General features: G+C 31.7%; 2 protein-coding genes across 3 annotated transcripts in view; both read right to left on the bottom strand.

Moving 5' to 3' along the window:
* Positions 1–319: 319 nt before the first annotated feature.
* On the bottom strand, positions 320–2,223 carry LOC115877285 (ribonucleoside-diphosphate reductase subunit M2 B). Its single transcript, XM_030893421.1, has 2 exons — positions 1,948–2,223; positions 320–1,739 (listed from the first exon to the last, which is right to left on the bottom strand). The coding sequence occupies exon 2, from the start codon at positions 1,733–1,735 to the stop codon at positions 596–598; it is 1,140 nt and encodes a 379-aa protein (XP_030749281.1). The 5' UTR covers positions 1,736–1,739; positions 1,948–2,223; the 3' UTR covers positions 320–595.
* A 477-nt stretch (positions 2,224–2,700) lies between these two features.
* LOC115877283 (ionotropic receptor 75a-like) overlaps positions 2,701–11,258 on the bottom strand; it is a 49,853-nt gene continuing 41,295 nt past the window's right edge. For both annotated transcript variants that reach the window (XM_030893419.1, XM_030893420.1), the window contains 3 exons: positions 9,871–10,089; positions 5,329–5,596; positions 2,701–2,971 (listed from right to left, as the gene is read on the bottom strand). In XM_030893419.1, the coding sequence (XP_030749279.1) occupies positions 2,716–2,971; positions 5,329–5,596; positions 9,871–10,089 (743 nt within the window). In that variant the 3' untranslated portion in view covers positions 2,701–2,715. The remainder of the gene's footprint in view (positions 2,972–5,328; positions 5,597–9,870; positions 10,090–11,258) is intronic.

Raw genomic sequence — 11,258 nt, 5'->3', positions numbered from 1 at the left:
ATGTAATAGTTTATTTAGTAATTAGTACCAATCCCAATATATTGAATTGGAGCTTAAAAAATAAAATAAGCTAATAAAAGCTTAAAAATATATCTATTCTCAGCAGACGATCTTTGAATAATTTTCATCAGGATTTTTTTCTATATTTAATTCTTATATGAAGGAAATTATATACCTACTTTATTTAAAAATATTTTAAATGGAATACTTACTTACTTTAATTCAAATTTGATCCTTTTAATAACTTTGCCTAACTAATTAAAACTCCTTTTTAAAAAGAAGTTGAAAGACTTTAAGGGCTTTATGAATAAAAATAAAATACTTAAATATACTTTATTCTACAACTTTTTTAAATATGTACATTTTTTGAAGAAATTAAAAACTTGTTTTAAAACTATGTATATCCTTAAATAATTATATCCTAACGTGATATTTTTATTGTGGTGTTTATTGAAAACTTTTAAAACTCTTTCATCATTTTTGTTATAGAAAACATATAAATAGAATGTAAAAAATAAACGAATATAGCTTAAAAAAATCCTTAAAACTACCATACGGATAAAATAAAAAATAAACGAGAAATACAAAATAAGTATTAAAACTGTGCATCTGTAGTAAATTCACCATTTTCACTAGAATTGGAAATTACACCGACTTTTTGGTATTCCCCTACTTTTTTCTCAAAGAAATTGGTTTTTCCCTCAGTTGAAATAATGGTCATAAAATCAAATGGGTTGGTGACATTATAAATCTTGGCACAACCCAGCTCTGCTAACAATCTGTCGGCAACAAACTCAATATACTGGCACATAAGGTTGCAGTTCATGCCAATCAAACTGACTGGAAGAGCCTCTGATAAAAATTCTTGCTCGATCATCACTGCATCTTTAATGATATCAGTGACTCTTTGTTTTGAAGGTTTCTGAATGACATGAGAGAACAACAAACAGGCAAAATCACAATGAAGCCCTTCATCTCTTGAAATCAACTCATTTGAAAAAGTCAAACCTGGCATGAGACCTCTCTTTTTCAGCCAGAAAATGGCTGCAAAACTGCCAGAGAAAAATATTCCTTCAACGGCAGCAAAGGCAATTATTCTTTCGGCAAAGGTTGAAGTTTTAGAACTGATCCACTTCAATGCCCAGTCTGCTTTCTTACGAACACAGGGCAATGTTTCTATAGCATTAAATAGGAAATCTTTCTCTTGTGGATTACTTATGTACGTCTCTATAAGCATGCTGTACATTTCCGAATGAACATTTTCAATTGCAATTTGGAACCCGTAAAAGCACCTGGCTTCAGTAATTTGGACTTCCTGACTGAACCTTTCAACCAGGTTTTCATTGACAATGCCATCAGAAGCAGCGAAAAATGCCAGGACGTATGAAATGAAATGTTTTTCGTTATCATTAAGCTTGCTTCTCCAATGGTCCAGGTCTTTGCTTAGGTCTACTTCTTCAGTGGTCCAAAAGGAAGCTTCAGCCTCCTTGTATTTCGCCCAAACGTCAGGATATTGAATAGGGAATATTACAAAACGTCTAGGATTCTCTCTCAGTAAAGGTTCTAATTCTGGATCAAAATTTTCATAGCTATTTCCTTCTTGTATCGGTGTTTGGCAGTCTTGTCTCTTATCGTTCTGTATTATGTTGGATTTACTGGGAGAGATAACGATCTTATTTACGTTGGAAGACAATTTTAGGGCGTCGCCTTCGTTTTCTTTGTTGTACAGCGGCATAATGCTGTAAAAAGTATTCAGCATGAACAAGTTAACCTTATTAAGTAAAGCAAAGACATGGATACGAGAATATTAAAAAACAAACATATATTTTAACCATACCCAACCCCAAATCATCCCCAAATGAACCAAAATACAAAATAGCTAACGTGCCAATAACAAATCAACAAAAATTTAGTATTTAGATCTAAAATAAAAAGTACCAAACATACCTGCGTAATCTGCACTGGTTTCTGCGTAGTTTATATAATGAAATTATAAAATATAAGAAAGAAAAACCTAATTTTTGGAGCAAATAATACTGTTCGATGTCTCAAAAGATAGTTGTAAAAATACCGCCAAAACTTGACTTATATTCCTTAATAAGCCGGTATTTTCGTAAAACGAACAGAGGTAAATAATTAAATAATGTCAAAAAGTGTTTTTCTAACCTTTTCTAGTTGTTGCAGTTTTGTATACATCTTCGTCTGAATTTATTCAATTGACTTAGGAAACCATAAAACGAATACGGTTAATTTTGGCGGGAAACTATTTCCGTAAATAACTGTATTTGAACAATGAGTCATTAATTATTAAATATCTTTGTTTAATGCACTAGATTTATTGCAGTCTATTATTCCTGAATTTATTGCTAAATCAATTTGAAAAAATAGGTTCTTAGCCAAAGAGTGTGGAAAATAAATTAAAATTATTTTGTAATTAAATATAGATTTCATTTTCCTTGTAACTATATTATTAGTACACAGATGGCACTAAACAAACGAATTGTTTGCATCTTTGATAATAGGTGGCAGTTGCTATGTTTAACAAGTTTTTTAATAGATGGCGTACTAGTATAGCAGTAAATTGTTAGATGGCGCTGGGTCTGGCTACTAAAGGGACATCTATGGACACTAGGAAGAACTAGATTGAATTTAAATAAAAATAAAAAAATGGATCACAATCTAAAACTTGTATTACTAATTTAATGTCTACGTTCTTTAGTTAACATAAGGTGTTTTAAAAAATAGTTTTTTGCGTATATTGCGGAGTCTTTCTTGAAATTTATCACGAGATATTTCCAGCAACAAAATAATTAAAGATGCGAGAAATCCCATGGCTAGGAGAAAATAAGGTAGAAATAAATCGTTAACACCTACAGAAATAACGCGAGCACTTGACAGACATTCCGGTTTACTATCTACCCAGGTCTTGAGTAATTTGTTCAATAATCCTCGCTCCCATGCCTTTCGTAAACTGAAAATAATAAAACAGATATTAACTGAATTTGACTAGTATAATTTCTTTGAATAAAAATATTAAGGAAGAAGTATAATGCTATCCATGTATTCATGCACGGTAGACGGAGATGGGGACCTAGGGTGGCAGTGGTGGATACAGAGGGGGGGCCCATGGGGTCCGGCCCCCTTCTAAAGTCTATAAATTGGGTTAAATATTAAGCTTTTAGGTCAAAAATGGCGCACTAAAAAGCTTATTCTACATTACGTGTTATTTTGGGCTCCCCTAAAATAAATTCCTGTATCCGCCTCTGTAGGGTGGGGATCCTTGACATTTGAATTTGATTTGAAATGCTGTGGATTTGTCTGTCTTTACCTTAGATCTTTACTGAGCTTATTTTATGTTATTTATTATTTATTTTACAATTGGTAGTTGTTTAGAGGTAGTAAATCTAGAAGAAAATTTTGTGGCAGGACTTAAATTAACAGCGACACTATAGCGATTTATCGAAAAAAACTGTAAAATAGTTGTTTTTTTAGCGTGTAGTAGAACTCGGTTAAAAATCGAGGGAAATAATGGAATAACTTTTCAGTAGTAAGTGAGAAACACGTGTAGAAAACCGATCATTTTTGAAATTCACTTAAAATTAACTAATTATATATTTTTTTCTTGCATTTTTGTTTTTATTTACCACTTGTCAAAGTTTAGATGGCAATGAAAGGCCAAAATTCATTACATTATAATCTCAACTTTTGAAGTATAATTAGAGGTAAAAGTTAAAAAAAACGTTAATTTTTCTGCTAATCGAAAATTACTACCAGTACTACCACTAATTTTAACGTTTTGGATGATTACATTGAAATTAGAGAAACAAACTTCTACGCTAATTGAAACTACTAATTTTATCCACTAATTTCGTGGTACCGAATGAAGCTTTACCACCACTAATTTTGACGCTTTGAATGTTTACATTGAAATTAGAGGAACAACTTCTACGTTAATTAAAACCACTAATTTCGAGGGGTAAACCGCAGAGGGAAAAGTGTACACCGTAATTCCTTTTACTCAAATAATTCCTCAGAATTCCTCGTAATTCCTTCGGAATTCCTTGGAATTCCTGGTCTTCAAGGTCAAGGTCAATCATTCAAGGTCTTCCTTGGAATTCCTTGGTACGAACTCGGTAACTCTTTCAGTCTGAACCAGCGTTGCCACCTCGGTTTCGCAGTTCCGCTATGAATTTTCTGGTGATTTTTATAAATGTCTAATGTCTCTATAAGTACTAGATCTAACAATAAAAAGTACTATTACGAGATTTACGTTTTTTTAGTTAAATTTTAGGACTAATAGGGGATCATGAGGTAAAAATACTGGAAATATGTCGGCACTTACTTATTAAAATTAATTTTTCTCGGGATTTTTTGAAAATGATAGGTACCTAGTTATACTCGTATCTATAGGAAAGGAAATTAATAAAACTTCAGTTGCACGTCATAATACGATCACCAGTAAATTCCATAAGATTACGCATGGTATCATTGATGAAGTGCACCTAAAGTTGTATTAATTTCCCTATAGTATATACCTAGGTATTATTCCGAGGAAATGAAAAAATCAACTTTACACTTTCTGAGTACTGAATAAAAAAATCTTATGAGGGTTTCTTTAAAATTTCGAGGTTCTGAATCAAGCTTTACCACCACTAATTTTGACATTTTGAATGATTACATTTAAATTAGAGGAACAAACTTCTATGCTAATTGAAACCACTAATTTCGAATGAAGCTTTACTACCACTAATTTTGACGTTTTGAATGATTACATTGAAATTGAGGAAACAATTATTCTACTAATTTATTCCACTAATTTGGAGGTTCTGAATGAAGCTTATACCTTAAATTTCTGGATCAGGGAAAAGCAGAATATATCCACTGGAGAAACAGACAGGGGCACAGGCCCAGCAAGGCCTCTATCCAAGGACCTAGCTGTAAAACTGCAAAAGAACTGCTAGAGCTTACAACAGGCCTCTTGACAGCACATGGCTGTCAACTGTCAAGTGTTACCTGAACAAGCTCAACCTGTATCAACGAAGTCTTTGCTGCAGACTCTGCGATAAAGATCCTGAAACAGCGGAGCACATAATATGTCATTGCGAGGCTCTGGATCGCAAGCGACATTTTTTATTTGGGAAACCTAGGCTAGAACCGGAGGAACTATGCTCCCATTCTATCAAGGACCTGCATAAGTTAGTGCAGGGTACAGGGATATGAGAATGGGTGCAGATATAGAAAGGGGAGAAACACAATAGAGTCGCAGTGTTTTCGGCTGAGGACGGCCCCTTGTAATTTGGAAAAAAACTTATATCTTTGTACCCTTACCTCACTTGAAACAGTTTCTTATACTGACTTCTTTTCTGGACAATCACCGAGGAGAAGCTATTAATGAGACCTATCTCAGCCAAGTCACATATAGACTCCTGTTCAAACGTATGATCTATCAAGGGATATGCTGAGGTGGATTCCGTGTGATAGGCAAATCCGCCCCTGTGCACTCTTTCAATTCCTTCTTCGAGGGGTAGAAAGTTCAGACGGTCATGCGGGAATATTTTTGAACCATTAAGCAGTTTCATGTAGTAGTCTACCTTACCTAAAAAAAAGAAAGAAAAAAAATTGTGTGTGCACTATGTGCGCATATTTGAAGTGAGATTTCTTACTAACAGCTATTAGATTTGCTAGGGATTTGAAGGATATGTTCGAATAAGTGTAGGTAGTTTAAAATCAGAGCTGCAAGCTCACAGAAAACTTAAGTCTTTTTTTGACTTAAATCATTTTAATGACTTAAGTCATTTTAAAAAAAATAAGTCTTTTTCAAAATGACTTGTGATTTAAATCTTGTTTAAATCTATATTCCGATATAGAAAAAGATTTAATTCTTGTCAGAAAAGACTTAAGTCATTAAAAAAAATTAAGTCTTTAAAAAAGGCCCAAGTCAGATTTTTAGGATTATAAAATAAATATTTTTAATAAATAATATTTTCTTGCCTTTAGCTGTGTATTTTTTCTAATTTCGAAAAATCGAAAGTAGAGAAAAAAAATAAAAAGTAAAAAGAAAATCGTCTTGCTTGTCGTAAAGGGGGGAAGCAAGCTCCACTCCCACAACCGGTTTCTGGGCCTACCCTTCATCAGGTGGGCTGTCCAGAGGCTGGTTCTCACCGATACGGCAAGCAAAACTTTTTCAATATCAACACACGATGTCGTAAAGTGTCGGTGAGATATTAGTGCATCTCCCGTCAAAAGATGGTAAAGAGCGTTTTTCGGTCCGCTCATAATATATGAAATGAACAAAATTCTTACAGCTTTAATGTATATTAATAAATAATATTTTCTTGACTTTAGCTGTGTATTTTTTCTAATTTCGAAAAATCGAAAGTAGAGAAAAAAAAATAAAAAGTAAAAAGAAAATTGTCTTGCTTGACGTAAAGGGCCGAAAAACGCTCTTTACCATCTTTTGACGGGAGATGCACTAATCTCTCACCGACACTTTACGACATCGTCTGTTGATATTGAAAAAGTTTTGCTTCAGAACTTTTTCAGAACCAGCCCCTGGACAGCCCACCTGATGAAGGGTAGGCCCAGAAACCGGTTGTGGGAGTGGAGCTTGGTTCCCCCCTTTACGACAAGCAAGACAATTTTCTTTTTATTTTTTATTTTTCGAAATTAGAAAAAATACACAGCTAAAGGCAAGAAAATATTATTTATTAGAACATTGTTAAGAACAGCATTCCTTTTTAAACTGTTAGGCGACAGCCAAGCAGCAGAATAAAAAAAAACAATGCTCAATACCACTAGCAAATAAAACGTCAATTTTTCAGAACCGGTTTTTATTATTTGTCGTGTTACGCGTGCGTAGTGAGTTTGTTGTCTTTCAAGTGAATCTCCGACTCCGTTATAGAGGGTGTCCCAGAAATAAGTGCAAGTATTTCAACTGGTAGTATACTTTAACCCCAGAAACACGCCTATGAGGTTTTTTTCGCGAAAATTTTTTTTTTAGTTTTTAGTTAAAAAACATAATTTCTTGACAACATAGGTATTAGATTAAATTTACAAGAAAGAAAATCCAGAAAAGATCCAGTAGTTCTCAAAATTTTAGCAAAAAATAATTTTTTTTGGAAATATTCAATGTAAAATAACTCCGTTATTTTGGACTTATTTGAAAAACGATAAAGAGAAAATATGTTTCTTTTATCGAGATCTACCACCCCTTAAAATACTGGCACTTATTTCTGGGACACTCTGTATAGCCCGAAAGACGAATGAAAGGAATTTATCCCGAATATATTGAATAGTACCTTAAAATCTGACATTGTCATTTGTTTTGACACTTTAGTTTTGTATTACGAGTTTTTGGTTTAAATGAAAATTGTGTTTGGTTTGGTTTGGATACTTTTAGCTTAAATATTTTTACTAGCAGACCTTGCAGTCGAACATTGTTCTTTTTAGAACCTCTTTTAGTGCGAAGTGTACAAGATAGCTTAATAGGCGCTGCAAAAAAACTCATCGCAACCTTAACCTTATTAGAATATTTTGAACGGGAAAGAGGTTGTAAAAAAAAAGAGATTGTTGTTGAGAGTTGTATTTATATTTCAGAACTTTTTAAAAATTATTTAAATGTAAAGATTATTGGTTATGCGGACTTGGTAATTTTTGTTAAGGGTTCAAATATACTTGAGATGTCTGAAAAAATTAATAATGCTTTGGAGCTTGTAAATGATTTTCTTATTAATAGAGATCTTTCTTTATCTTTGGAAAAATGTGAGGCAGTATGGTTCACTAAGGGCAAACGGAGAGATCAGCCACCATTGATTCAACTTGGAAATCACATTATTCCATATAAACATAATGTGAAGTACTTGGGCGTTATTTTTCAAAAACATTTAAAGTGGGATTTGCATATTGAAAATATTACTAATAAGGCTAAAAAAGCCTTAAATGTTTTAAGGGCTGTTTGTAGAGTGTGGTGGGGAGCCGATCCTTGTACCCTTTTAATTATTTTTTCTGTTCTGGTGAGATCTCATTTGGAATTTGCAACAATTTTTATTAAACCAACTAGTCAAAAAAATTTAAATAAACTAGATGTAGTATTTTTTGAGGGTTTACGTATTTGTCTAGGTTGTATGAAATCTACTCCTAGATTAGCGTTGTTGGGAGAATCTTCTATGATTGATTTAGAATGTAGAAGAAAAATACTTGTAGGCAAATTTCTGTCTAAATTGTTAACTTTACAAAATAATCCATTAATAAATTTAATTTACAATATTAGAAAAACTGTTAATCCAATTTATATTAATAGTAATAATGTACCTTATGTGGTCTCAGCTTTGCATGACTTTCTGCCTTATATTGATAATCTTTATGTTAGTCAAAATTTTCCGTGTTATGAAGTTAGTTTTAATATTTTAAATGATTCTATTAAATTAGTTGATTGTCAAATTAATAAACATGATTTTTCTATTAAGGAACAATTTTTGTCAGTATCTGAACGTTTTAAAAATTCTCATATTTTTATTTTTACAGATGCATCTAAAAAGATAAAAGAACAGGATTTGGAATATATATTCCTTATATAAATTTTAAATTTTTTTCGCGACTAACTGGTTCTTTAAGTATTTGTAAGGCAGAATCCATAGCTATTCATGATGCAGTAAAGTTTGCTATTAAAAAGAACTTGCGTAGTGTTATTATCTTTTCAGATTCCAAAAGTTCAATTCAAAAAATTAGTAAAAATCTCTTTAAAGCATCTGCTGATTATTGGACCTTAAGAACCAAACGTTTAATTTGTTTAGCAAGTTCTAATGGTTTTGACATCAGGATTGCCTGGATTCCAGGTCATTCCAATATCTTGGGAAATACAGAGGCAGATTTGTTGGCTAATATTGGAAAAGATTTAAATATTCCGAAATCTATGGAGATGGATTCGATAGATATTTTTAATTCAATTAAAACTGATATTTTGTGTAATTATAAAGAAAATTGGAAATCTCGTATGGAAGGAAAAAAGCATGTGTATTTTAATATACAAACAATCTTCCCAGATAAACAATGGTCTAAAAATTTCCAGTATATAGAAAGAAGACATATTACAACGTTAATTAGAATGCGTACTGGCCATTGCTTAACAAAAACCATTTATATAAAATTAAAGTGAAGGAAGATCATTCTGTGAGTGTGGCTCTGTTGAAGACCTAAATCATATCTTTTTAGAATGTCCTATAAATTTTTTGTTTAATTTGGATTTATATCAAAAATTTATTGAAATGAATTTTCCTACTCCACTATCAATATTTACAGTTTTGTCTAAGCCAAGTGAAAAATTAATAGAAACTATTATGATATTTTTAAACATTAATAGAATTAAATTATAATGCTCAACTTTCTATTTTTTATTTTCTTTTTGTTTCAGTTTCCGAATGCAGTCTGTTTGTGTGACCTCTATCCTATGTGCCTTTGTGTGTGATATAATCTTCCTTTCAGCACGTCATTTATATATTTAATAAATAATAATAATAACATTTTACAGTCACAGGTCACAGGTTACCTTCATAGAAGTTAGTTATATTAAAATTTACCCATTATACATTTTACTCAGATAAGAATCAGTGGCCTTGATATGGTTTAGAGCCAGTCAACATCTTGGTTACTCCCAAATTGAGCTGGCGGTTGCCTTGTAGCAGAGCCATCATAAAAAAAGAAGAAGAAGAAGAAGAGGTTGTAATGGTAAAGGAGGTGAGTTTTGTTGATGTAAATTATAACTGTCTATAATTAATTTATTTTTGTTTCCTAAAACATTTTGATTAAAAGAAAATATGTAAAAGTGGGTAAAGCTAGATCACGCGATTAAAAGTTTATTTGGTATGATCTTACTTCTCTCTAGTATATAAGTGATTGTATAAGACTGCAGCTCAATGCCAACTTCCATTTGGCTCTCATATAGCTCCTTGATGGTTTTCAGAACTTCGGGCTCAGTACTGATCAGAGACGAAACCAAGCTGGAGGTGTAGTAATTGTACAAAAGAACGGACATTATAAAAAGGTGCAGAAGAATTATACGGCCAGCTACTTGAGTTGGAATTGTGTCAAGACCTGAAAAAAAATCAGTTATCAATATTTATATACAGGGTTTTTCAAAACAAATGCGAAAAACTTCAGGGGCTGATTCCTTGTTCAAAATAAAGGGTAGTTTGCTTCATAAACGTTGGGTCAAAAGTCAACCATTAGGGAGATATCGCGGTACAAAGATGGCGGAAAAATAATGTTTTTATTTTTTATCTTGAAAACGAAAAGAGATAAACTAATGAAATTTTTTGGAAGCATTACTGTTATGAAAACACACTTTCTGGTAATTTTTTCACTTTTTTAAAATAAGTGGAAGGGGTTGAAATAAACTACCCTTATCATTCTTGTTAACGAAATTTAAAGAAAAATCTTATCAAATACATGCAAAAAAAAAATTTGGATAATTTAGTTTGTTTAGACACTTTTTTATCTCTTGTGTTTTTTTGGTAAAATTCACCGATTTGAAATTAAAAAATTTGTAAAAATTGTAAAGCATTACAACCATGTCAGGACAAAAAATATTTTTGGATAAAGAATCTAGTAGGCTGCTGTCAAACAGTTTTATTTCGTAATAATATCGTTACATTTTCTTCTGAACGATAACCTCTTAAAAATTATTTACCAATTTTTAATTCTGCTTTTTAATTCATGAAAGTACAAAATAATAAAAAAAGTACATATTAAAAAATAAAAATGTTTTTTGTCCTGACATGGGGTAATGCTTTACATTTTATTTTTTAATTTCAAATCGGTGAGTTTTATCAAAAAAACACAAGAGATAAAAAAGTTTCTAAACAAACTAAACTATCCAAATTAATTTTTTGCATGTGTTTGATAAGATTTTTCTTTAAATTTCGTTAACAAGTATAATAGGGGTAGTTTATTTCAACCCCTTCCACTCATTTTAAAAAAGTGAGAAAATTACCAGAAAGTGTGTTTTCATAACAGTAATGCTTCCATAAAATTACATTAGTCTATCTCTTTTCGTTTTCAAGATAAAAAATTAAAACATTATTTTTCCGCCATCTTTGTACCGCGATATCTCCCTAATGATTGACTTTTGACCCAACGTTTATGAAGCAAATTACCCTTTATTTTGAACAAGAAATCAGCCCCTGAAGTTTTTCGGATTTGTTTTGAAACACCCTGTATATTTATTTTTAAAATCTTGCTGCAATTTCTAAAAATATACAAAT

Source organism: Sitophilus oryzae, unplaced genomic scaffold, assembly GCF_002938485.1.
Source record: "Sitophilus oryzae breed Bouriz unplaced genomic scaffold, Soryzae_2.0 scaffold_1443_pilon_pilon, whole genome shotgun sequence".
Taxonomy (NCBI): Eukaryota; Metazoa; Arthropoda; class Insecta; order Coleoptera; family Curculionidae; genus Sitophilus; species Sitophilus oryzae.
Note: the sequence above shows the minus strand (reverse complement) of the source record. Positions and strands in the feature narration are given on the sequence as shown.

What these genes read in the sequence shown, in the direction of transcription:
- LOC115877285 (XM_030893421.1), bottom strand. Translation starts at nt 1,735, where the DNA reads ATGCCGCTGTACAACAAAGAAAACGAAGGCGACGCCCTAAAATTGTCT.